This window comes from Chionomys nivalis, chromosome 9, assembly GCF_950005125.1.
Source record: "Chionomys nivalis chromosome 9, mChiNiv1.1, whole genome shotgun sequence".
NCBI classification, from domain to species: domain Eukaryota; kingdom Metazoa; phylum Chordata; class Mammalia; order Rodentia; family Cricetidae; genus Chionomys; species Chionomys nivalis.
Genome location: NC_080094.1, coordinates 14774730 through 14802723, shown reverse-complemented (window position 1 = coordinate 14802723; position 27994 = coordinate 14774730). Strand labels below are relative to the sequence as shown.

At 41.6% G+C, this 27994-nt stretch overlaps 2 protein-coding genes across 2 annotated transcripts; both read right to left on the bottom strand.

Moving 5' to 3' along the window:
- Positions 1-700: 700 nt before the first annotated feature.
- Serinc3 (serine incorporator 3) lies at positions 701-26224 on the bottom strand. The gene is made up of 10 exons (XM_057780815.1): positions 26067-26224; positions 18603-18764; positions 15755-15951; positions 13469-13548; positions 10899-11036; positions 9995-10164; positions 6776-6866; positions 6158-6338; positions 2334-2558; positions 701-1620 (listed from the first exon to the last, which is right to left on the bottom strand). The coding sequence occupies exons 1-10, from the start codon at positions 26103-26105 to the stop codon at positions 1482-1484; spliced, it is 1422 nt and encodes a 473-aa protein (XP_057636798.1). The 5' UTR covers positions 26106-26224; the 3' UTR covers positions 701-1481.
- On the bottom strand, positions 6883-9978 carry LOC130881299 (28S ribosomal protein S21, mitochondrial-like). The gene has a single exon (XM_057780816.1). The coding sequence runs from the start codon at positions 7689-7691 to the stop codon at positions 7428-7430; it is 264 nt and encodes an 87-aa protein (XP_057636799.1). The 5' UTR covers positions 7692-9978; the 3' UTR covers positions 6883-7427.
- Positions 26225-27994: the final 1770 nt, after the last annotated feature.

Below are 27994 nucleotides of genomic sequence, written 5' to 3'. Positions count from 1 at the left end.
CAGGCGGATCTCTGTGAGTTCGAGACCAGCCTGGTCTACAAGAGCTAGTTCCAGGACAGGCTCCAAAACCACAGAGAAACCCTGTCTCAAAAAACCAAAAAAAAAAAAAAAAAAAAAAAAATCCTAAGGGCATTCTCACTAGGAAGTCCACTGTACTAGCCTCTATCTAGGGACCTCTTCTTATGAGTTGTCCCATGTTGGTCAGCTCATTTTCATTAACTTGAAGCCCAAGAAATAAGAATGTGTATCTTTCATGTTTTTACCCCTACAGGGTGTAGTACAGACACTTGGCCAGTTTCTGTTGAAAAGCCTACTTTATTATTTATTCCTACTGGGCTGCTTTTCAGTAATATCTTCTTTGACAGTGTCTTAACTACCTCTTACTTACTTTGGTCTTTACCAGAGAAAATATTAGGGATAGTTTCTAAATGAACATAAGACTTCACTTACTAGTCAAATCTTAAGTGCCAAAAGAGAAGCAAAGCATCTGCCTGAAATGTCAGATTGACAGGCGACTCTCCAAACAAGCAAACAAATAATACTACTGACCAAAGCCATTTGAAGAAGGAGCCTTAAGAAACTAGGTATGGTATCTCAGAGCTACATTTCAGTACTTGGAAGCTAAGGCAGGATTTGAGTTCCAGACAAGTCTGGGATACAAAGAAAAGACCCTTTCTAAAAAAACAAACAAACAAACAAGAAACTAAATATCTATTTTAATCAAGTACTTTTATAATGCAAATGTAATAAACTAACATGCCTCTGACTTTTACACACTTATAACAAGATCAGTACATAACACTGCAGCGTTTTCCCAAGTGAACTTTCATTTAATCAAATCTACAAAGCATTTATAGGGATGACATATCTGACAAAGCCACAGACTTCTATCAAGCAGCAGTGTAGTATAAAAAGTAAAGGAACTCAATAGCCTTCTCTCAGCCTTATCAGCAGCCATGTTTCTGGGGAAGGACCTACATCCATAATTCCTTTCCACAAACCAGGATGCTACCTCTGAAGAACCAATGGAAGAAACAGTGTGCCTGTGTCACTCACCAAAGACCTCTACTGAGGGAACTGTGGATTAATGCATTCCTTTTTTGGTTTTTAAGGAGACTGCAATAGAAATATATTAAAGATAGCCTCAAATATCCAACAATCTTCTAACTTACATTTTAGACCCAAGTAGGAATCTACAGGTCTTTATAAAGAACTCTCTTCACAGCACAGCTGTAGTTCACGCTAAAACACAAAATGTTTTCTTTGTGCTATAGCCTTACAAATAAACATGTATATATATATATATGAAAGTTCAGATTCTGCATCAAGCATTATTCATTTCTTGCCTTTTGATATAAACATTAATACAGCCAAATTTGTAAAGCGTTCACTTAACAGTTTAGTGGATGAAACGAGAAGGGATATGTGTTTTCAGCAAAGGAGCTTTGTCAGCTTTAGCAGTATCCTTGGCACTCCGAAGCTCAGCTGAAGTCCCGACCTGTGAGGATGAGTGGAGCCACAAGAGTCCAGAGGTAAAGGAGGAGGCACACCCAGCTGGAGCCCATTTTGACCCACACAGCTAGCCAATTGCTGGATACTTTCTGGAACTTGGCATCAGGACTAAGAAAAACAAGAAGGGGGAGGGGAAGGAAACTTAATATTGTGAAGCTGAATCCTTCCCATACCACTCACTCACCCTGGCCAATGCCAAGAAACCCCTCAGGGAGACTTAGCTGCTACTATTAACCTAGGATGGTTCTAGTAGGGACTTGAGAAGCTATTTTAAGTTACTATGACCAACAGACTCTGCCTCTCAAACAGCATTTTCCTTCTTGCTAACATGAAAGACATAACTATTCTTTTAGCAAGGTTCTTATGTACCATGTGAATTATTCTAGTTACTAACAAAATGGAAATAGTCTCCCTGAAATGGTTCCTGCTTAGGATATTATTACCTTGACCAGAATACTTTAATATTGCCTTTCTAAAAGCACAGGAAAAAAATATATCAATATCAGGCCAAATGGGTTTTATGACATGATTTTCTTAAAGCGACCAATAATTTGAACCACAAAGAATTCCTACTGGGTTCTATTTCAAGCAGGGCATGTTAGCACATGCTCTTAATCCCAGGAGTTAGGTGACTGTAGCAGAACAAGAGGAAGTTTGAAGCTAGACCATCTTAAACAAACAAAAAGGACTCCAGAAAAGGACACTAAATACAAACAGCTTCATTCTCTGAGACAGAGAAGGACACCACAGTAAGGACAATTCACTTAGATATATAGGCATTCCCAAGGGCTGAGTATTCTATATTTATCTGTTCCTCCTACCTGTACCAGCTGGTTATAGTCATCATGATGTACAAAGAAGCACAGCAGAGCATCAAGTGAAAGAAGGAATAGTTATACTGCACCCCCTCCTTCTCATTGTCCACAGCCCGACGAGGCTGTCCATCTTCTTCATCGTTGGCTCCATTGGTGGTATCACCAAGGATAACACTGTCACTCCCAGAGAGGGTCAGCTTGTTAACTTGGCTATTGCTTGAAGTACGGATGCTGGAAAGTAATCCCAAGAAAATCACATCAAAAGGGAGCCATTTCAGATGAAATGATGTCTTTGACCCATGTATGACTAAGTTATTTCTGGGCTGTTCCTACTTTGGACACAGAAAGCCTGCTGAAAGCCCTGTCCAAAGATACAACCTGCTGCCTATTAATTACAGGATGGTACTCTTCTTAGTAGTTGCTATTTCATGGCTCAATTCCAGAAGCACACTACCCAGTGTCTCTTCTACTGCAACATAACTGCCTCTACTATGCTTGTAATATACCACCTACCTCTTCCTAGCCAACTTATGTAGAAAGAGACTGCTTGTTCATTTCCTGGCTGCCCAGACTCAAATAATCACACAGAAACTATTAATTACAACACGGTTTGGCCTATTAGTTTAGGCTTCTTATTAATTAATTCTTACATCTTAAAGTATTGCCACAATGCTGTGGCTTACCAGGTAATTTCCAGGTGTCTATCTCCTTTGGCAGCTACATGGCGTCTCCTTGACTATGCCTATTCTCTCTATATATATATCTCTGTTCAGATTTCCCAACTGGCTTTACTCTAAGCCACTGGTCGAAACAGTTTTATTCATTAACCACGTGGGACATTTTTCTGTATATGTGTTGCTTTTATTGGCTAATGAATATAAAGAAGCTGCTTCGGCCTATGGCAGGGCAGAATATAGCCAGGTTGGAAGAGACATATAGAGAGAATAGGCAGAGTCAGAGACATGCCATGTAGCTGCCTAAGGAGACAGATGCTGGATCCTTAACAGTAAGTCACAGCCTCATGTCGAAACATAAGATTAATAGAAATGGATTAATTTAAGATTTAAGAGCTAGCTAGAAACATGTTTGAGGCTTTGGCCAAACAGTGTTGTAATTAAAATAGTTTCTGTGTGATTATTTGGGTCTGAGCAGTCGGGAAACAAGTCAGCAGTCTCTGACTACACATTTATTCATCCTTCACTTCTCTCTCAGTGCCATGACCTCTTGAAATTCTTCCCTGGCATCATTCCTCCCTATGACAGGTGAGAGGCTTCTTCCTACTTCCCAGTGATCTCTAGGTGTGCTGTCCCAGCACTTGTCAATCCTGCCTTGAGAGGTATTCAAAGAACTCCTTAACATCAGCTATAGGCATCTGGATTTCCAACACTGCAGATGCTCACTAGAACGAATTAATGACTAAAGAAAAAAATGTGAATGACATAAACTACACAATCATTTCAACGGATAAAGCATATGACAAAATTTAGTATTTTTCAAGATGAAAATACTCAAAGTGATGGGTAATGGCAGTTCACACATTTAATCCCAGCACTCAAGAGGCAGAGACAGGTGGATACTTACTCTGTAGACCAGGCTACAGAGTAAGTTCCAGGACAGCCAAGGCTACACAGAGAAATCCTGTATTAGAGAAGGAAAGAAAAGAAAGAAAAAGAAAATACCCAAAGAAAGAATATAGACTTTTCAACTGATAGGAGTCCATCAGTAAACACAAAACCAGCAAGTGTCATACTTAATAATGAAAGACAAAAACTGCTCCCTCTCAAGATCAACAACAAAGCAAAGATCCCACTGTTGAATTTACTATTTAACATTGCACCATAAGTTCTAGCCATAGCAATTAGACATGAAAAAGATAACCAGCAACTGATTTCAGCAAGCTGTTATATACAGAAGGCACCTATTTCTATATCATGGTTCACGTTATACCATGGTGGACTTGTAATGCCAGCACTCAGAAGGCTGATATAGAACGATCAGGAATTAAGTGGTGCATATACATATGACAAGCAGATAAACATATATGCATAAAACAAAGTTATTTTCTAGATAATAAAATAAATAAAACAAGCTCAGAGTGGTGGCACTCACCTATAATCCTATCACTAAGAAGAATGCAGAATTCAAGGTCAGTATAGGCTACAAGACTTTGGAAAAAAAAATGGGTAAGATAGCTCAACAGGCTTGGCATGGTGATGTACCCCTTTAATCCCAATACTTGGGAGGCAGAGGCAGGAGGAACAACCTGAATTCCAGACCACCCATGTCTATAAAGCAAATTCCAGAAAAGCCAGGGCTAAACAGAGAAACCTTGTCTTGGAAAAAAACAAAACAAAAAGCTCAGCAGGTGCAAGTAAACCCTGACAATCTAATTACAGCCTTGGAATGAGAGTGGGAAGGAGAGACCCAGTTCCTGAAAGTTGTCCTATGACCTCTTGTGCCACGGCACACCCCTACCCACGTGGGAGGTGAAGACTGGAGAACTAGTTCTAGCTCATCTTCAACTAAACAGCAAATGTGAAGCTGGCCTAGACATGAGCTCCTCCCTCAACAACAAAAAGTGTAAAAGTAACCAACCAGTCTAACTGCAGTAGTTTGCTCATCCCTAGATAATCTTTTAAAATTGGGGCCAATAAGATGGTTCAGTGAGTAAAGATGCCTGCTGCTAAGTCCGATAACCCAGGACTCCCATGGTGACAGGAGAGATCCATGTCCCACAAGTTGTCCATTAACAATTTTCATATGTGCACTATGGTACAACTGTTTCTCCCTCAATAACTATACACAAAAAATAAAATGTTTAAAAAAACTAAGTTAAATCTGAAATACCATGTACTAAATGTTTTCCATGGTAAAAGTAGATTGAAAAGGAGATATTCATTTACTATTTTATATGTGGTCTCTCTTATTTTGCCAACTTGTAAAAATAAAATTTATCTTGACTGATTTTGAATTATTTCTTACTTTTAAATTATTAATCTAATAATATATGGAGAATGAAATGAGTAGGAAGATGAGTACAAATAAAGTTATACCTGTGGTTCTGTGATAGGGACTATTAAACTTACAATTTTTTACATAATATAAATGAGGAAAAAAGACTTATAAAAGAATTTTAGCACAGTTATGGAAATCACACCCAGGGCTTCACACATACCAGACAAGTGCCACATACTCTGACCAACACCTTCTGCCCCAAATCATTGTATTTTTTTTTTCTAAAAGTTCATTCTAAGATCCCTATTTCCAGCCCTTGGATTTTTATCCTTCTACACAAGGAGGCACCTCCATAAAACCAGAACAAAGTATGAGAAGCTTTTCTGAACGCCCCCCCCCCCCCCATTTTTAAAGACAGGGTTTTTCTCAGTGTAATAGCGCTGGCTTTCCTAGAACTCATTCATCAGGATGGCCTCGAACTCAGAGATTCACCTGCCTCTGCCTCCTAAGTGCTGGGATTAAAGAAAGGCAAGCGCCACCACCACCGGCTGGATTTTCTGAACTTTAAGACACACACACACACACACACACACATATATACTTGCAAAGATATGCAGTGAACTTTTTATTGAAGGAAGCATCCTGGTAGGATTTGCCTAAGGAGGTGGAGGCAGGAGGATCATGAGTTCAAGGCCAGCCTGGTCTACAGAGCTAGTTCCAGGACAGGCTCCATAGCTACACAGAGAAACCCTGCCTTGAAAAATATATATGGGGGGTGGGATAGATAAATAATTTTAATTCTTTACACTACTTTTAAAACATATTATTCACTTTCATGAGAATCCTGTATTAAGCACCTCTTATCTAGAACTTACCTAGAATATATAAGGCAGACAACAAAGATAAACAGCCCCCAAAAATCATCCAAACTCATAGAGTGTCCACTCCGTGACGGTGGAGTATAAGCAGGAGCAAGAGTAGTTGAATTTGCTGGAGACACAGTCGGTGAAGTTAATTGTGTAATGATGCTCATAAGAGAGGGGTTGCAGGAACGGTCTGAAAATGGGAAAGTTTTGATATCATTAGTTACAGGTCACTCGTGTTCCAAGAAGAATCAGAGGGCTTGCCTACACACCATTTAGCTGTGTTGTGAAACACAGGAAAAGTATGTTTAGAAGAACCTGAAACTTACCAATCAGTACTGTATTTACATCTTACCCAATGATCTACCTTTAGAAAAAGTAGTTATCTTAAGTTTTATAAACATCTATTGTGACTTCATTGGTTTTGTGATGTTTAACAGACCATTTTAGCTTCCAAACAGGAGCGTATCCCTAGTTTTATTCCAGTTACTTAAAAGGTAAATAGCTGAAATCTACTAAGAACACTGACCATTTCCAAGTAGTTTTCTATTTGTTTCACATTTGCTCTAGCTCCAGTTTGTATACCCAGCAAAGGAGCACGTTTATTGATGAGTTAGGACATTCCCTTACCAGGTTCGTTGGTCATGGCTGACCACGTGAGGTAAAGGGTATACAGAGTGATAATGGAGGACTGCAGGAGGCCAGAACGAGGCTGATGTTCCTGTGGAATCAAACAAAAACAATGCCATATGATCTGTAAGGAATGAATGATTCCCTGGGATGCACTCAATTATTAGAAATTGAAAACCTGCTTTCTGACAGTTAAAAGATGACAGGTAGCCCTTCAGTTTCCGTTAGTCTACAAAATAAGATGACGCTTCTACTGCTGGTTTGCAAAGCATTTCACAATCTTGAAAATTCCTTTATATCACACAAAGGCTTTCAGTTTCTAACCTCGTTATATGAAGAAAACTCCACTCAACTCTACCACAAAATAGCTAGGTGACCAATCACTTCTTGGAAATGTCTTGGTTTTTATTCTTTTTTTCTGGATACTGTTGCCCAAATTCAATCCTGCTTCAGCTTCCAGGATTGCTGGAACTAGAGATGTACCATGTCCACTTAGTAATTAAATGTGAGCTAACAACAAAAAAAATGTAAATGAAAAATATTTTTTTGTTTGTTTGGCCTTCTTGTTCACGCGTGATCGAGTTTATTGTAGAGAAAGGTAACAGAGATTGGGGTTGTGTAAGAACAGTCAGACACAGAACTAATGTGGGCCTTAGCAGCCCAGCCATGGATCTGCCCGATTCTTCCTCATCAAGAAGTTAATCTTTCGAGCCATTTCCATGTTGTAGATCTTCCGGCATGTTTCATAGATCTCCCGCTGGCGGCGGCGGCAGGGCTTCTCATAGAAACGTCGCCACTTTATGACCTCAGTAAGCCCATCGGTAGTGAGGATTCTGTTCAGGGTCCTGTATGCACCTTCCACGTTCCCCTCCTGAACCATCACAGTTCTGGCAATGAACTTCAGGTGTTTAGCCATGGCCTTGCTTTCAAATCTTCATTCTTCAGGACGTACAGGCTGCGGCCGTAGCACTCGGACTCCAGGACACTCCCAAAAATATTTTTTTTTCTTGGAAAAAGATCACAAGTTTAAGATCCAAGGCTGGTCTTAAACTCACTAGGTAGTCAAAGATGATGATGACCTTGAAACAACTGATCCTTATGCCTGGTATTGAGATCAAACTCACCTTTGTGCAGGCTGTATGAACCTCTAGCAAAAAAATCAAGCAACACCCCAGTCCCTCAAGCTTTTAAAAAAATTATTATTTATGTATTCTATGGTGGGCGTAGAACCTCAAGTATGGTCAGGAGTTAGTTCTCCTACATGTTGGGTTCCAGGGATGGCACAGGGGTCATCTAACAAGCACCCTTATAAGCTGAGCCATCTCAGACACTTCCCTCATGCTTTTTTGATAAAGGGTCATAACACTAAGGTTTTCTAGACTAGCTTCTAATTCCTTAAGGGATTATCACAATTCAGTCTTCTAAGCAGCTGGGACTACAGGGATGTACTAGAAACCCAGGCATTTTTTCACTTTACGAAAAACAAGGTAACTGGGTGGTGGTGGCACATGCCTTTAATCCTAGTGCTTGGGAGGCAGAGGCAGGCAGCTCTCTTCAGTTTGAGCAAGTTCCAGGACAGGAGCCAAAGCTACACAGAGAAATCCTGTCTTGAAAAACAAAACAAAGGAAAGGGGGGGAAAAAAAAGCAAGGTGATCTGGGATTACAGGCATATCCAACCATACTCATTTTAGTTTTCTCACATTTAAAATAATTCTCTTAAATTCTCTTTTCTCTCCTTCCTTTAGTTAAGAACTCCAGTGGCCCAGACTGGCCTTCACTTGCAGAAATCTTCCAACCTCAGCCTCCTAGGTTTACACTGGTTCTCACCATTTTTTTTTCTAATTTATTTTCAATCGTGTGTTTATGTATCTGAGTGAGTGCATGCCACTAATGTGTGGATGTCCTTGGAGGTGATCAGCCTCCTGATGTGGCTGCTGTGGACTAAATTGAGTCCTCTGAAAGAGCAATACTTACTGCCAGTAACTGACCCATTTCTCTAGTCTCCTTAATTTTATCAATCTGTAAAAAAGTGTTTGTGTTGTGTATGTGCATGTGTGTAACTAACAGGTGCATGCCTTGGTAAGTGTTTTGAGGTCAGAGGACAACACTGGTTATCAGTCCTTCCTTGTTTTCTGCATCTCCCACTACCTCTCCCAGGCTAGCTGGTCTCAAGTCTCCAACCCCTCTCACAGTAGGAACACTGAAATTACAGATACGACTACCATGCCCAGCTTTTTACATGAGCTTTGGGGATCTGAACTCAGGTCTCTTCCTATGCTTGGTGTTTTATCCATTAAGTCACCTCCTCATTTACTCTTAGAATAAAAACTAAGCTTGGTAGCTCATGTCTGCAATTCTAGCACTACTGAAGTGAAGGATAAATAATCAGGTATCCAAGGTCAGTCTGGGCTACAGAATGTAAAAAGCCAAACATATGAAAAACATTCTACTCACATTTAAGACTCTGTTAAGGTTTTATTTCTTTGGTTTCAGTTCTTTGAGCCAGAGTCTCACTACATGGCCGTGGCGAGCCTGGAACTAACCATGTAGACCAGGATGATCTCAAACTTGCCAAAACTGCTGATGGACATTACCACACCAAGCTTCAAGTTACCTAGTTTTGGGAGCGGGACTACTTTCTTCTCTTTAAGTTCTGTTTAAATATATTTATTAAGTATGTGTAGGGACATGTGTGCCACAGTGTATGTGTGCATGAAGGTCACAGGACAACATGCAGGAGTCAGTTCTCCCTGTCTACCCTATGTGTCCTGGGACTGGAACTCCAGGTACCAAGCTCAGGAATAAGCACCTTTACCCACTGAGGCAACTCACCATCCCCAAGCTACTTAGTTTTTAATGATCAGGAAATGAATATCATCAAGATATAGGAACTCAACCAGGCATGGTGGCACATACCATCAAAGAGGTCCCAAAGTTCAAGGTCTGGACTGTCTGGTGAGTTCTAGGCCAGTTACGGCTATAACATGAGAATATCTCAAAATATAAAATTAAAAACTAAAAATTAAAAAAAAGTAAAAAAAAATAGCTACTCAATAGCACATACACGATCACTAAGCTGTAATTACAAATATTTAACAATAATATGGAGAAATATTTAAGTAGCTAAATTCAGATATAATTAAAACATTGCCTGCAATTTAAGATTAGCTAGCATTAATTCTATGTCTTTCACAAGTGAAAACAGAAAACCAACATACCTGAATTTTGGGGAGAATGGATACAACAGAAACAGCAACACAAAAAATCAGGTTAAGGCTGATGAAGACCTTATTTTCTGTGCAGCCATCTGGTTTGGTGTAGAAGATGTAGAACAACACAGCAAATATGATCGAAAGGATATAAAACAAGCTTGTACAAAACAGCAAAGCTGGAAAAGGAGAGAAAACAATATGAATATTCAGCAGGCTCTTTGAGACAACTTCACTCTGTAGCCACTGGCTACTTAAACCTGGCTCCCATCACAAATAATGATATAACCTCCCTGGTCTGGGAAAACAGTTCCTTTCCATTCACATAGTTAGTCATATAATTGAATCTAAATCTAGAAATGTTTTCTTAGCATCTCAGCAGTACAGTTCCATTACTGACAGACTCCAATGATGAACGGACTATGCTCACCTTCCAGCAAGCATACAATTCAAAATAGGCTTAAATGACAAACTAGCTTTTTAAAAGACAGTTATAGGGGTTGGAGAGCATTTGTGGGTGCTCTTCTAGAGGACAGGGGTTTCAGTCCCAGGGGAATCTGATTCCCTCTTCTGGCCTCCATAGGCACTTCATAAATGTGGTGCACAGACTTAAATGCAGGTGTAACACCTCCCCACACATACACATACTGTTTTTAAAAAGTAAGCCCTAGCTGGGCGGTGGTGGCACAAGCCTTTAATCTCAGCAGAGGCAGGTAGGAAGGCAGATCTCTGATTTAAAGGCCAGCCTGGCATACAGAACTGGTTCCAAGACAGCCAGGGCTATTAACAGAGAAACCTCATCTCAAAAAAACAAAAGCCCTAAATTGAGTTTATATATTCAAAACTGGAGATTTTATTATACTCCCTACTTAAGGTAGCAGTATGACATTCTGCAGTGAGCTTAGGCACTTACCAGCATACCAGAGCCTTGGGTTTCCTTCTTCCATTCGATTTACCCACGATTCATTCCAAGAGTGAGCCATGTCTACCAAGAGCACCAGTTGGATGATGATGAAGAACGTGGCCCCTAACATGCCAGCACTAAACCAGACTGTAAACAAAGACAACAGTTACTCTTCACCATAACAGTAACATTTCAGAATATAGCTGCTGAACTTTATGAGCAGACTTCAACTCTGGTAAAGGACAGGCAGTAAAGACATTCTGTCTACAACAGTGCAATTTGATTTCAAACTTACAGGTATTCTTTAAGGAATGTCAGGGGATTTCCTACCTTTACAAGCATTTTACATGTGTGTATTGTGGAGGCCTGAAAATGTGAGCCTGTTTCCACATTTGTGCTTCTACCTCACACACACACACACACACAAACAAAAAAAAAAAAAACAAAAAAAACAAATGGGGTGCCACCTAGGTGTTGTTTGAGTTCTACTCTCAAGGTTACTGTCAACAGGTGTGGCCAATTGCCAGACCTTGTGCTCCAGGAATAGGGAAGTAGATTGTTCCACCTCAAACAAAAGTCTCAGGATCCAACTAAGTTCCAGTTCCCTTTATGGAGATAACTTTGGATTCCACCCAGGGAGTGGTTTGCCTATAGAATATTTTGGTCTAGGACGCGTGCGCAGGACTTGTTTTGTTCTAGCAACAGAATGTTTAACTACAAATGTAGCTGGTGACTTTCAATTGGTAAGTTTATTTACTTGTATCATGTTAATGCAGTCTTTTGTCTTACTCCTACCTTATGGGATCAGGGGTATTTTAAGCAGCTGTAAATTAAAGTAGGCAAATTTTCAGTACTTACTGGAATTCCCTCCTGATACTATCCTATATGTTTCTCCATTTTATTATTTTCGTTCTCGTCTTCATATTCTCTACTACATTTCAAATCCCTAAGCCTTTTACCCTCTGAAATGCATTTTTGTCAAGCCTGGTCCCCAAGAGTGAGTGAGTGAGTGAGTGAGTGAGTGAGTGAGTGAGTGAGTGAGTGAGTGAGTGAGCGAGCGCGTGTCTGTGTATACTGAGCATGAGTGCATCAAATAGACATCTGAGAATAATTTCTTTGAGTCAGTCCCCGCCTTCTATCATGTGAGATCCAGGGTTCAAACTCAGGCTGGTCATCAGGCTTTGTGGCAAGTGCCTTTTACCCTCGAGACCTTTTAAGACTTGCTTCAGTTTGTAGCGAAGGGAGTCTGGTGAATTGATTCATGAAAGATAGTTATCAACAATCAGTTAAGAGTACGTTCTTGGGGCTGGAGAGATGGCTCAGTGGTTAAGAGCATTGCCTGCTCTTCCAAAAGTCCTGAGTTCAATTCCTGGCAACCACATGGTGGCTCACAACCATCTGTAATGAGGTCTGGTGCTCTCTTCTGGCCTGCAGACATACATGCAGACAGAATATTGTATACATAATAAATAAATAAATATTTAAAAAAAAAAAAGAGTATGTTCTTTAAAATCGGCCAGACCAAGAGTAGGCTAATGCTTCCAAAATGTCTTTTGGTATTCAAGCTTGTTTTTAAAGACAAGAACCACAATTACAGTGTCTGAGTAGAGTTATAGTAACATCTGTCTTTCTGCAGAGTTTAGCAATATTTTCTAGATACCATATGACAATTTTATTTACACTTCCTCTATCTAGTTTTGTTTTGGCTCGTACAAACAAAATTATTTTGGTTAGTTCATCCGGACCATGGTCAGGGTCACAGTCCAAAATGGACTGCCAAGGTAGATGTGACTATTGGGGAGAAGGCTGAGGAGTGTCTAGGCAGACACAAAACTGAGTTAGGACAAGATGGTATTATTTATTTAATCAATTCACTAAGACCTCACATTCTAAATAACTTCCTAAGACTCTTCCTAAACTGGGCAGTGGTGCCGCACAACACTCAAGGGACAAAGGAATGTGAATCTCTGAGTTCTAGGACAGCCTGATCTATAAATTGAGTTCCGGAATACACACTGAAACCAAAAACACCAACAACAAAAAAAATGTTCCCTTTCCTTTTAGGGAGATGGAGGGAAACCAAATAGGAAACTGTCAGATGTCACTTGATGCCATGTCACAGAAGCAAATTAGGACAGAGAAAAGTCAGTATGGGAGTGTTAGAACCTCATGTTGGCCAGGCAGTGGGGGCGCATGCCTTTAATCCCAGCACTTGGGAGGCAGAGGCAGGTGGAACTCTGTGAGTTTGAGACCAGCCTGGTCTACAAGAGCTAGTTCCAGGACAGGCTCCAAAGCTACAGAGAAACCCTGTCTCAATAAACAAAAAAAAAAAAAAAAAAAAAAAAAAAAAATCCTCATGTTGATAAGTTCTCTGATGACTTTTCCTCACGAAATGAGAAGATAAACTATTTAGTATAAAATTAACATATAGTTCCAGAAAAGCTGAGAAGTGGTCAAAATACCTCCTGGTTTTAATTCATCACTGGCTTAATGTGTGGTCACACAACTGGACACCATGTGTCTCTAAGGCCAGCTCTTAATCACACAGTTACACACATCAACCCCTCAGCAGTCCATACCTGAAGTAAAATGGCCCCCAGGGATATAGAAAGATCCAATCATGATACCAATAATGGCAGCAATTTTGAAGAACCAAAACCTATTAAAGAACAAAATCACACTTAAGAGAAATACTAACTTTTATTCTTACACTGAGAAAAATGCATATCTGCTAACAAAAAAAGCTCAAATAGCATTTGAAACATAGATATCTAGGCTTATTTCTTCATTTGACCCAATATTCCACTCAATATTTCATACAAAATATATTAAACAAGGCCTTGTGACATATGCCTCTGATCCAGTTACTATAGAGGTTGAAGCAGAAAGATACCTGTCAGGAGCTATTTTTCATGAGCTATTGTGGACCTGGACACAATTACATCTTATAGCAATTGATAATTCAGATGTCAACCCACCCAAGAAATTATCCTCAGATGGAGGAACCCTGCCCAGCAAAGCCAGCAGGGCCACTGACTCTGAAAACTGTTGCTTTCATCTATAATTCACTTGTGCAGTAACAGCTATGTCATCTCCCCATTACCATGCATTTTCATGTAATGTGTACATTGATCTCATGATTACACCTCAATCTTATGGGCACACATATCTGTGGATGGTCAAAAGCATGACTACCCTCTACACTATGTTATCCACACTATGGTAAGAAATTTAGAAGCCTGTTCTCTATCATTAGCCTTACTGACAGAGCAAGCTGGCCAGATGTGTCAAGGACAAAATTGCAGGTGTCTGGCCTTGTAGGACCTAAAGCCCCTCAGAGGATTTATGATGAATTAGGGTGGAACTGCAGGTGTCTCTCCTTGTTCCATCTTAGTACTTCAAGAAACCAATACCTCCTAACTGACTAGCCACTTCCAGGTATTATAATCACACTTTAGAAATTTAAAATAATGCACATATTCTTTGCCTTTTGCTTAGATCTCTCAATGGTCTAGTTTTATCCCTTTGCATCCTGCAGTGGCTTCTTTAAGACAGTCTGGACCTTCTCACAGATGCAACTGCAGTTTGCTACAAACTAGCTGATAAGTTTTGCTATATATCCTCAAACAATGCCTGTGTCCTTAATAATTTTCCTTGTAGTTTTTTATTACTAACAAGTTGCTAAGTATAAACAGATGTATGCTTGGGAATTTCTTATGGCAGGAGATGGAAATATAGATTGAGAATAAGATAGGAGAAATTATAAACCATTAGAAAAAAATAAAGAGCACATGGATAGAAAAACGTGTGAGAGAAGATTCTTTTCCTATAGCCATTAGACTTTAGTTCCTACACTTATTGTGGCTTCTCTTTTTGAACCCTGAGTGAAAGTCACCTGATCAACATATATAAAAATATTTAGAAAAGCATTAACAAAAAACCAAAATAGAACACAAATACTTTGTCCATAATCACAGTGCTCATTAGCAAAAAGGCCAGAACCAAATCTGACTTTCAGTCTTTCACCTTTACTACTGTCTTGAGCTAAGTATGGGGATACAAACCAGTAATCCTACTAGAAAGGTGGAGGTAAGAGGATCAGGACTTCAAGGCTAGACTGGGCTGATGAGACCCCATCTCTAATAACCCAACCAAAGCAACCAACCAGCCAACATGGCTTGCATGCCAGAACATGAAGTATCAAGCTTTGAGAACTGAATATACATGAACTTCACCCCTATCTTCCCAGCTAAAAGATCTTAGGCAAAATATTTAGCTTCTCTGAAATTCAGTTACTACATCTATAACAAACATAACATTTACAAAGCTCCCATCAGCTTCCAACTGAGAAATTTATGTCAAAGAGGAACTGGTCAGAAGGAAGAAGCAAGAGAAGCAACCCATGGTTTTCCTTTTTTTTTTTTTTTATTAGTGTTCTAACTTCCTTGTATACTGTGTGTGTGCTTCTGTTAAAAGTATGTGTCTCAGGCACATGCTTATCTATAAATGAAAAACAAAGTATCTAAGCACTGTGTCTCACCTATTTTACAAGGCACTCTAAGCAACTGAAAGAAAGCTATCAAAAAATTATACTAAATAATCTTTTATGTATACATCTAACCACTGATTAAATATTGCACTGCTTCCATTCAAATGGCATATCAACAGCTGAAGGTGAGGAACCATGAATATTAAAAGACAATCTTGAGGGTGGTGGAGTTATATGCCCTTAATTCCAGCACTTGGGAGGCAGAGGCAGGCAATCTCTGTGAGTTCAAGGCCTACAGAGGAGTTCCAGGACAGGCTCCAATGCTACAGAGAAACCCTGTCTTGAAAGACCAAAAAAAAAAGATAATCTTACATACCCATTGTGTATTGCGGCTCTGGGATCTTTACTTGTTTTTACTTTTAACATGAGCAAAAAGAAGGCAAAGAAAAAGATGGCCACAGCAAAGTTGATCCGATATACAGCTTTAAAACCGACCAGCACATCACAATCTTTCTCTGCCTTTAGTATATCAGGCATCTTGATTTGAAATCCTTCTTCACAGAATCCAGGAATCTGAGGAGACAAGGAATTTCAATGCCATGAGAGTATTAACACTACAGAAATGTTATCTCAATCCAGAAGCAGAACTTGTGAAGAAAAAAAAAAGAAAGTCAGAGGTTAAGGCTGCTCTTTCAAAGGTTCTGAGTTCAAGTCGCAGCAACCACATGGTGGCTCACAACCATCTATAATGAGATCTGGTGCCCTCTTTTCGCATGCAGGGATACATGCAGGCAGAACACTGTATCCATAATAGATAAATGAAAAAGACTGAGAACCGAAATTTCTGACTTCCAATTGACTACATTCTTATTACCTAAGAACATAAACAATTACATTTAAAAACAAAAGCTGGGATGGAGAGACAGCTTAGTCATGAAAAGCAGTTGTTGCTTTTACAGAGGATCAGGATTCAGTTCCCAGCACCCACATAGTTGCTCACAACTGTCCATCCATAACTCGAGCCATGGGAACCAATGCCTTCTTCAGACTTCCAAAGACACCACCAGGCATGCACATAGTGCACATACATACATGCAGGAAAAACACTTGTACACATTATATATATAGTGATAGTTTGAATGTAATCGGGCCCCATAATCTCATAGGGACTGGCACTATTAGGAGGTATTGGAGTAGGTATGGCCTTGTTGGAGGAAGTGTGCCACTTTAGGGATAGACTTTGAGGTTTCATATGCTCATAATATTGCCCAGTGTCTCAGTCGACTTCCGGTTGCCTGCAAGATGTAAGACTCTCAGCTTCCTCTTTAGTACCATGTCTGCCTGCATGCCTCCGTTCTTCTTGTCATAATAATAAACTGAATCTCTGAAACTGTTTTCCTTTATAAGAGTTGCTGTGATCATAGTGTCTCTTCACAGCAATACAAACACTAAGACACACATAAACACACACTTTTTTAAAGCTGACTAGTTACAACTGTTAAGCCTGTAATCCCAAAGTTTGAGAGGCTGAAGTAAAATGACTACAAGTTCCAAGTCAACCCGCACTACATAGTGAGCTTAAGATTAGCCTGGGTTGGGGCTGGAAAGATGGCTCAGTGGTTAAGAGTATTGCCTGCTCTTCCAAAGGTCCTGAGTTCAATTCCTAGCAACCACATGGTGGCTCACAACCATCTGTAATAAGGTCTGGTGCCCTCTTCTGGGCTGCAGGCATACACAGATAGATATATAATAAATAAATATTTAAAAAAAAAAAAGATTAGCCTGGGTCATTTAGTAATCCCTTCTCTGAAGACAGGATGTAACTCAGTGGTAGAACACAGGATGAATCTATGGGCTTGGTCTGGTCCTCAATCAACCCACCTTCCTGAGGTTATTTCAATTTTCCTACAGAATTTTTCAGCTACAAACTCCTTCTAAAGGTAAAGAATATTGTAGCTTAAAGCGTATGCAAACAAGGATAAAACGTTTCTAAATTGTTTCCCCTGGGTTGTTAGACTATGTATTAAGGTTTAAGACCAGTCTAGGCTACAAGAAACCCTATCACATAGTAATAATTGTTTAAAAAAAAAAAAGTCGGGGAGTAGTGGTGCACACCTTTAATCCCAGCACTCTGGAAGCAGAGGCAGGTGGATCTCTGTGAGTTCGAGGCCAGCCTGGTCTACAAGAGCTAGTTGCGGGACAGGCTCTAAAACTACAGAGAAACCTTGTCTCGAGAAAACAAAAATAATAATAATAATTGTAATAATATCAATAATGTTAAAAGCGCTAGCTGGGCGGTGGTGGTGCACACCTTTAATCCCTGCACTTGGGAGGCAGAGGCAGCTGAATCTCTGTGAGTTCAAAGCCAGCCTGGTCTGTAAGAGCTAGTTCCAAGACAGGTTCCAAAGCTACCAAGAAATCCTGTCTCGAAGGGAAAAAAAAAGCCCTAAATTACTGGGGCTTTAGAAATGGCTCAGGGATTCCTCTTGTGGAGGACTGGGGTTCAGATCCCAGCACTCAAACTTAAATGGGGCTGAAGAGATGGCTCAGAGGTTAAGTGATGTGGAAGGGTCTTCTGTTTGTGTTGATTTCATTGGTTAATAAACTGCCTTGGCCCATTTGATAGGCCAGCCCTTAGGTGGGTGGAGTAGACAGAATGGAATGCTGGGAAGAAGGGAAGTGAGCCAGACGCCATGCCGCTCCTCTCCAGGGGCTCCTCTCCAAGGCAGAGGTGATGAAGCTCCAACCCAAGTAGGCTAGAATCTTCCTGGTAAGACACCACCTCGTGGTGCTACACAGATTATTAGATATGGGTTATTTAAAGCAAGATATGAGAGTTAGCCAGTAAGAAACTAGAGCTAATGGGCCAAGCAGTGTTAAATGAATACATTTGTGTGTTGTTATTTTGGGGCATAAACTAGCCAGGCAGCCAGGAGCTGGGCAGCTCCTTTCTACAGTTAAGAGCATTCATTGCCTGCTCTTCCAAAGGTCCTAAATTCAATTCCCAGCAACCACATGGTGTCTCACAACCATCTGTAATGGGGTCTGGTGCCCTCTTCTGGCTTTCGGGCACACACACAGACAGAATATTGTATACATAATAAATAAATATTTTTTAAAAAGTATCTTAAATTATCTTGATTGAATATAACAGTAAAAGTATTGTAAAATATAAAAAGTAATAAAAAAATACCCATGGCAAAAATGCTTTAACTTCTACTTACCTTCTTTAGCTGAGTTTGTATCCCTTCTGTCATCATGATGCAAGACACAACAGTGCCAAGGATGAGAATGGAAGCATAGATGAGTCGAGTTACAGTGGAATTCTTGCTGATGGGACAGCAACTGCACAGCAGACATGATGCTCCACTACAGAGGCATGGAACCTATAACAACAACAGCATGAGCCATAAGAGCTCTTTTACTAGCTGGGCGGGTGGTGGCTTTAATCCCAGCACTCAGGAGGCAGAGGCAAGTGGATCTCTGTGAATTTAAGGCCAGCCTGGTCTACAGAGCAAGTCCCAGGACAGGCTCCAAAGCTATGCATAGAGAAACCCTGTCTCAAAAATCAAGAGAGAGATCCTTCACTGCTGTGAGGCAAACGGGTAGGTGGTTTTAACAGAATCCTGTTTAATGTGGCAAATGCCTGTAATCCCAGCACTCTACATGGACTACAAATTAAGTAAATCCAGGCATAGAAATACCCATGTACAGGGCTGGAGAGATGGCTCAGTGGTTAAGAGCATTGCCTGCTCTTCCAAAAGTCCTGAGTTCAATTCCCAGCAACCACATGGTAGCTCACAACCATCTGTAATGAGGTCTGGTGCCCTCTTCTGGCCTGCAGACATACATACAGACAGAATATTGTATACATAATAAATAAGTATTTTAAAAAAAAAAAAATACCCATGTACAATCTCAGCAGAGACTGATGGAAGAGCATCACAAGTATGAAGCCAACCAGGGTTACATAGGAGTGTCTCAAAACACAAAACAAAACAAAGCAAAAATGCAAAGGCTTTAGAGTCAATATAATTTCTGCTACTTTAGTGAATTTTTTTTTTTTTTTTTTTTTTTTTGGTTTTTTGAGGCAGGGTTTCTCTGTAGCTTTGGTGCCTGTCCTGGAACTAGCTCTTGTAGACCAGGCTGGTCTCGAACTCACAGAGATCCGCCTGCCTCTGCCTCCCGAGTGCTGGGATTAAAGGCGTGCGCCACCACCGCCCGGCTACTTTAGTGAATTATGTATCTAACCCTTGTTTCCTTTCTATAAAAGGGACTCAATCAAATAATCATTCTTTAGATTTTACAATAAATGAGCCCATCACACAATGCCTAAAACATAGGACGAGCTTCCAAAATATTATATTCACATAGCATATTTTATGTGAAAAGAAAAACACAAACATAACTCTACTTTTTGTTTACTATGAACCTTAGCTCCCAAAGTGATGATTACTACAATCAGGCATGGTGGCTCAGGCCTTTAATTCTAGTACTTGTGAGATTGAGGTTGGTAGACCTCTATGAATTTGATGCCAGTGTTGTCTACATAAGTGAGTTCCAGGCCAGTCAAGACTACATAGTGAGACCCTGTCTCAACTTGCCTGACCCCCAAAACAAGACAACATTATATGCTTGGTTAAGAAACTACCTGATTTGCCTTGAAGTTTGAGGTTATCAAAATAGTACAATTGGTTAATATAGATTTATAAACAACAACTATAAACAGTGGATGATTAGAGCTGGAGAGATGGCTTAGCAGTTAAGAGCACTTGCTGCTCTTACAGGGGACTGGAGTTCAGTTCCCAGCACCCACATAGTGGCTTACAGCCACCTGAAACACCAATTCTAAAGAATTCAACACCCTCTTCTGATCTCTGTGGGCACTGGGCATGCAGGTGATGTACATACATAAATGTAGGCAAAATATTCTATACATAAAATAATCTAAAACACTGAAGCACAAATCCAAAAACAATGAATGGCTCTCTAGTCTTATGACATGAGTCTCAACAATCATTTTTATTGTAACTTTCACAGATGTATCAGGCTTTTGTATTAGAGCAAGCTGATTAATTTAAAAGCCTAGTTCTCTTGAGATGTAAAATGGGTGCAATGACACATCATCTGAACTGTGTGAAGAATAATATGTCTGGAATATAAAGTAACCAGCATAACTCCTGACTTAGAAAAGGACTCAGCATTGCAGTAAATATGTCCAATCGGAAGAGTGAACTAGACCAACCAGCCTCAGTCCAAAAGAACCAAATTATAGCTTGAATCTAGCTATTGTAATTCAGGTGTTTTGAACCAGGTGTGGTGCAGGTCTTTAATCTCTACACTTGAGAGGAAGAGGTAAAGATGGCCACAAATTTGAGGCCAGCCTGGTCTACAAAAGCAAATTCCAGGGCTACATGTAACCCTATCTCAAAAATAAAACAGCCAGGAGGTGGTAGCACAGGCCTTTAATCCCAACACTCAGGAGGCAGAGACAGGTGGATCTCTGTTAATTCAAGGCCAGCCTGGTCTACAGAGTGAGTTCCAGGATAGGTTCCAAACCTCCTGAGAAACCCTGCCTTGAAAAACTAAAATTAAAAAAAAAAAAAAAAAAGTTTACAAGATCCAATGAGACCAACTTCACAAAAACGAGTTTAGCTGGGCGCTGGTGGTGCATGCCTTTAATTCCAGCACTTGGGAGGCAAAGGCAGGTGGATCTCTTTGAGCTAACTAGGACTTTTACACAGAGAACCCGTCTCTAAAAAAACCAAAGAAAAGGGAGAAGTTTAGACACTGATTTGCAATACACGGAAAAGCTAGAAGATGAAGACAACTGTGTGGAACTATTCTAATCTCAGAACAAGGCTACTTTTGCCTCAAAGTAGGTTGAGTTGAGAACACAGCCCCACTGCCTCTGATCAGAAGCAGAAAGAGTTAATCTTTAAAAGCTTTGGCTGCAATTTATTTTAGGGTATCCAAATATCACTGTAAAAAATTCCATTCCAGGGGGTGGGGGTGTGGGAGCAAACGTCTTTAATCCTAGCACATCAGAGGCAGAGGCAGACAGATCTCTGTGAATTCAAAGCCAGCCTGGTCTACAGAGCTATGTTCCAGGTCAGGGAAACAGCCTGTTTCTCAAGAAACTGTATCTTGAAAAAAACAAAACAAAAAATTTCAGTCTTTCTTTTATTATTATTATTTTTTTTTTTTTTTGAGACAGGGTTGATTTCTCTATAGCCTGTCCTAGAACTAGCTCTAGACCAGGCTGGCCTTGAATTCACAGAGAGCCACCACCACCTGGATCTCTCTTATGTCCTGGAACTTGCTTTGTAAACAGGCTGGCCTCTACCTCAAAGATCTGTCCATCTCTGCCTCCAAAGTGCTGGGATTAAAATCATGTGCCACTTTGCCCAGTCTATTCCACTCTTTAGTGACTAGGCTTGGATTCTGCTTGAAGCTTGACCCCCTGTAAACCCTTTACCCTGCACAGATAGTTAATTCAAACAAACTACCCTGTAAATTTTATTTCTCAGGAAAATAATAAAAATTCTGCCTAATCATTAAGAAATGAACTTCATACAGCCACCCAGGGAACCACCACTACACTGAAATTGCCAAATTTGAGCCACCATCCCATGAAAGTAACCCTTAGAATGAACAGCAGTTTCTATTGTCTTGGCCTGCAGCGGCTATACTACAGTGCACTTAATAAGCTCTCTACTGTCCTTTCCTGTCTTTGGTGGAGTATTCACATCCTGGGTATTATTAGCCCCAGGCCCAAATCTACAAACCAAAGAAAGTAAAAAGACTACCAACAACCAAAATGGCAGACACATATTCTCCCATCAATCTCAGAAGGCAACAACTCTGAAACACCATAGTGTCATCTGCAGTTTCCACCCACTGCTATGGCTCAAGACCTAGCTGTGCTACTTTGCTATACAGTTCCAGCAAATCAATACCCATATTTACTTCTCCAGGTCATAAACACCTTGATGGGAGGCACTTCTAGCTTTGTACTTTACACTTTTGCATAGTAGGAAATGAGTAAGTACTGTCAATCTGCCTGTCTACTATACACCCTGTCTTTTCCTTTCCGTTTCGAAAAAAGAACACTGCAACTCTTGCTCAAGCCAAAAAAAACCTAGATTCTCAAAGCCTCCCTCATTTGACTTAGAAGAGCAACTTGCAGACAATGAAGTGGCCATACATGCCCATTTAAAGGAAAGTTTTAAAGCTAGGGAAAACCACTTTCTCATGCCAATGTAAAACAAACATCACTTATCAATCCCACTTACGTTTTCAAAAGACACAACGCTGTGACCTCACAATAAGATCCCCCCCTTTGCCTCTTTCACTTTCTCTAAGTCAACTGTCCAAGTAGCAAGATCCAACCACTTGAGTTACTCATCACCAAGAACTCTAGACTTACATATATGGTCTTTTCGCGCGCGAGGGGGGGGGGGAGCGGGGGGGGGAGGTCAGGCAATGTAGCACACATCTGTAACCCCAGCACTGGGCTACAAAGTGAAATCCTGTCCCCCAATTAATAATAATTTGAAGAGTTCTGTTAAAACATACAGGCCAGTTGTGGGAGCTCACACCTGTAATTCCAGCACTAGGTAGGATTGCTGCAAGTTCGAGCCAACATGGGCTACAAAGTAAAAAAAAGCAATGGCTAAAATCCTTTGCCTGGAGTGGTAACACAGACCTGTAATCCCAGTATTCTGGAGGCTACATCAGGATGGTGAGTGTGAGGCCAGCGTGAGGACTGGGGGTGTAGCCTGGGAACTCTTTTTTAAGAGATGCCTTTAGCATAAGCAAGGTCCTGGGTTCAATCTTAAATACAAAAAAAAAAAAATAAAAAAGATAAAAAAATTACCTAAAAAATGAAACTATACAGTGGGTATCTTCATGACTTGGCTCCTTGATATCCTCCCCTCCCTATTTTTTGGGGGGGATGGGAGATAGGCAGTTGGGTTAGATTAAACCCAGTCTCCGGACACCTGCGTAAACTGTATTTGCCACTTCCTGTTTTGAGACAGGGCCTTCCAAGTGCTGAGATAAAAAATGATCTGCCATGCCTGGCTCTCCACAGCCTTTAATTTCCTATTATTCTCTTCCCTCATTCCACTCTTGTTATTAACCCCATACAGGAAAAAAAAGAATTAATAAAATATAAAGCAGTTTCTAGATATAAATACTTGGTTTGCATCATTTCATATAAAACCAGAACTTGAAATGATGCTATCCAGGGAAAAACGAACAAGATATTTACGACATTACCTCTGCCGCGAAGCAGAGACTGAATCCTTGGTTCATTACATCAGTTCCGGAATGAGTAAACAATCAGGAACTGGTTCAAGGTAACATGCTTCTCTGAGGCAGATTTCTTAGCTTATTCAGTATATTCTCGGTTTCCCAGGCCCTAAAATTAACTTTTTAAAATGTTTTAACATTGACAAAGTGATTTGACTGATTTCTGCACTTTCTTCTCACAACAGCTCTGGAGGACAGAAATGCCAGTGTAATGAGCATGGAAGCAGATTCCTCTGAATGAATGAAAAAGGGGAATCTGTAGTGTAGATAGAGCAGGAAATTTATAGAATAAGAATGAATGTAACCTGGTGTAATGTAAAAGCATTTCTTCTTGTGTGTGGTATGGAAAATTACTAAGGTGAAATATTAAGAGAACATTTGCCTGCTTGAAGGCTGCCATACCCACCTGGCCCTGCCAGATGTGAGGGCTGCACCCAGCAACCATGGTAACGAAATAATCGTGCCACACAAGAGGGACCCCCCCCACCCTTCTGTGCCCAGTGATACTGATAACCTAGGACATCTGGTTATCGGAAGGATCAAACGAAGGGCAATTTCAAACTGACTTAAAAGAGGTGGCTGAAGCAGGACGGTTATCGCACTTCTCACAATGGCCCCGGCACCAGGCCTCCGTGGAAAGAGAGATCCTCCTAGCCTGCCTCCCAAAAAGCAGCAATATTAAACGCCTTGCTTAAACATTTAACGCGCTGTCTCCCAAGTACAGAGCTTCATCTCCCGAAAATAGATATTTAACGCCTTGCATCCGGAATGCAAATCCTCATTCCATGAGAGTGGACATCGAAGGTCTGTCTCCCGAGAACAGACTAGATACTCTGCCTTTCAGAACACTTTGCCATCCCGAGAGCAAAGCCTCATCTTCGAGAGTAGAGAACTAAAAGCCTTGTCTCCCGAGACTCGGTCACCCGAATAGCCGAGTCCAAGGCCCTACCAGATACCAGCCTGGAACATCAGAACCTTATCTCCCGAGTGCAGACTACGGGATCAAGATCTTCGCTACCCAGCCCCCAGCACGGATAAGAGCCCAGCCTGAAGAAATTCAAAAAGCCCTTTTTAAGCCAGGGAATACCAGGTCGTATGATGCTATTTAATGTGTGTATGAGATGTTACGAGAAAAGTATAGACGTGTTAATATATAAGTTTAGTGTGTGAAATGTTAAGAGATATTTTATGGATAATTGATAAGATTAGGAAATATTAACGGGCAAGTTAAGGTTAAAAAGCGTTTTATAGATAATTAATGGATAAGTTAAGGTTAAGGAGTGTTTTATAGATAAGTAATGGATAAGTTGTATTAAGGTTATAGATAAGTAATGGATAAGTTGTATTAAGGTTAAGAAGTATTTTATGGCCGGGCGATGGTGGCGCACGCCTTTAATCCCAGCACTCGGGAGGCAGAGGCAGGCGGATCTCTGGGAGTTCGAGACCAGCCTGGTCTACAGAGCTAGTTCCAGGACAGGCTCCAAAGCCACAGAGAAACCCTGTCTCGAAAAACCAAAAAAAAAAAAAAAAAAAGTATTTTATGGATAAGTGATAAGTTAGATTAAAGTTATGAATTGGTTTTATGTATTAGGTTTAGTAGGATTAATAACTGTGATATTGAATTGCCTGTGTGTTGCCCATCATCAATCCCCCATGCCTATTAAGATTGTAAACCCCATTGATGCATTAGATATTGAAGTTGCTAGTAAAGAATCATCATAAAAAAAATTCTCTTGCTTGGTCTGGTTACTCATCACTCTCTGGGGAGAAGGGCACAGAGTCCTCATAGATATTACTCGAAAAGAACCTGGAGCTGAAGTCCCCCAGCTCGTAACAGCCAGGTTGTTTCATCCCACAATGATTAGGCCGCAGCGCTAATTAAATAAATGGCACAGCCAGTCCCGTCTGAACCCGAGCTGCAGCGGGGCTGACTTGAAATCCACGTTCCCCAACCAGCTCTGCAGAGCGCTGGAGTATGCCGAGCTAGGGAGAAAAACTGGCTCCGGGGACCCTAAATTTCACAACGCCACCTTCAACCCCCTCACGCACCCCCTCCGAGGAACCTAGGCTTCGCTGCTCCTCCTCCCATCCCGCCGGAACCCAGGGTCCGGAAGGCTCGCGGGGGCGGAGCGTCGGAATTGTAAACAATGGCGGCCCGGCCTCCCGCCACCCTCCACCCACACCGAGGGCCAGCCCAGCCGCCGCACCCCGACCTTTGGACGTCACCTCCCGGGGCCTGGAGCCCACGCACAGCCCGGACTGCCCGCTCCTCTCCGCGGGCCTCGGAGAGGGTCGGGCCCGCCGTGGGCGACCTGACAGCCATTGCCGCGCGCCTCGGGCGCCGGAGACCCAAGGTCTCGCTCGGGACTCACCCAGCTGGCCAGGGAGAAGACGCCTAGCACGGCCCCCATGGTGACGCTGGGGCCGAGACCACCGCTCCGAGCGGCTTCCCTGCGCGGTGGCCAACTGCCGGCTGAGGCGTCGCCTCAGAAACGCGACGATTTCTCAAGCCGGAAACAGGGCCCGCCCTTCGCAGGACGCCCAGCACGTCATCGAGCGGCCCCGCCCATGGCCCATTGACTCATTGGCTAAGGAGGAGGGGGAAGGCGGAGCTACGGCTGCTGGAGATGCAGGGGCCACAATGGGTTCAGGGTAAACAACCCCTGGTTCACTTGGGGCGCTGGTGATCCTAGGGTGCACAATGGCGCAGAGAGACACAGCACATCCCCCGCAAACTGTAGATCTGTGAAGAAACTGCATCCATACTAAACATCCTACAAGCTGTTTAATTGTGGCTGGCCAGTACATTGTGATTATGGAGAGATGGAATGTTTGTAAGGCTGGAGGCAAACAGGCTATGTTGGGTCATGCATGTAATAACCAGTTAGGACCTGTGGTCCCAGCACTAGAGAGGATTGGAGTCCAAGGCTATCCTAGGCTACATAAAGAATTCCAGGCAAACCTGGGCTACAATGTGACCCTGTATCTGAAGGAGAGGGTTGTTCTTGCACCGAAAAGCAGTGGTGCACGTCTGAGAGAGAGAATGAGACAGGATGATAAAATTCCGAGGCTATCCCGAACTGTATGATGAGTTTGAGGCCAGGCTGCTGAGAGAGAAGAGAGAAAGACTGAGTCACATACCTTCTTCCACAGTGGAGTTCATTACACCATTCAGGGTTACATGAATGTTCTAGAGCCATGGCCATCTTGGGCTCAAAATAAGCTCTTATTCCCTTTAAAAAAAAGACCATCATTTTACATCATCAACTCAGAATTTGTGACCCAGTTAAGAGGAGACTGGCAGAACAAAAGCTCCTATTGTAAGGAGATGAGTGTCAGGTCCAAAAGACACTCAGAACAAATGGCCAAGTGTGGTGCCTATTAGCACACCCAGAGTACAGCAGGCCTCCAGGCTCACCCAGTGCCTGAGGATCCTCTCAGCTCTTCTAACCGCATCCCCTACCCTGAACCTCTCCAGCCCACAGACTTCCCTTCCCTTCCCCCAGTTTCTCATGTCTATATATTCCTGCGCTCTCTTGGTTCTCTTTGCCCTCTTGGTTCTCAGCTCACACTAGGTTCTCTTGTGCTCTCTCTCTCTCTCTCTCTCTCTCTCTCTCTCTCTCTCCTGTCTCTCTTTTCTTTCTCCCTCCCTCCCTCTCCTCTCAGGGGCAGATTCAGTCTGCTGGCTATAGGACCCAGCCTTGACAAGCTCAAGAGAGGCCTGAGCCTCAGTAGTTTACCCTGAGGCAATACCTGACTCCATAAAGACCACAAACTAAGATTACCCAGGCACCACCCAGGAGCATATCATCCAAAGGAAATTCCTATTTTTCCAACCGTTGTAGATAAGATCACCTGCCAGCACTGACCCGTAGCTTTTCACCAGGACACCCCTAGACAATGTCAGTCAATCAAGGGTCCTAAATCTTAAAAATCCCTCACCCCTGCCTTTGCTAACTCTAACTGAGCTCAGGGCTCTCCGATCACTCCAATACATTGGACACATGGAGAGACCGACCCAGTTTGCAAACTCGTGTAAGAATAAAGGCTCTTTGCTTTTACACACAGACTCGGTCTCCTGGTTGGTTTTGAAGGGGACAGTGTGATCTGGACATAACACTGGCCAGGTCCAGTCCACTACTTTCTCTCCCTGATCTAGGCTCTTCCAGATGCCTCTGGCTGTTCTCTCCCTCACATCTACAATAAAAGCCTTCTCCTCAGCCTATCTCAGGGTTTTCATCTCCTAATTTCATTCAATGGGAACTATGAAATGCTATAGGATATTCTTTCAGTAAAAGTA

What these genes read in the sequence shown, in the direction of transcription:
- LOC130881299 (XM_057780816.1), bottom strand. Translation starts at nt 7,691, where the DNA reads ATGGCTAAACACCTGAAGTTCATTGCCAGAACTGTGATGGTTCAGGAG.
- Serinc3 (XM_057780815.1), bottom strand. Translation starts at nt 26,105, where the DNA reads ATGGGGGCCGTGCTAGGCGTCTTCTCCCTGGCCAGCTGG. An exon ending in TACAAACTCAGCTAAAGAAG is followed by an intron (nt 15,952 to 18,602) that starts GTAAGTAGAAGT and finishes TTGTCTCCTCAG; the next exon opens with ATTCCTGGATTCTGTGAAGA. An exon ending in CCCAAGGCTCTGGTATGCTG is followed by an intron (nt 10,165 to 10,898) that starts GTAAGTGCCTAA and finishes CTCCTTTTCCAG; the next exon opens with CTTTGCTGTTTTGTACAAGC.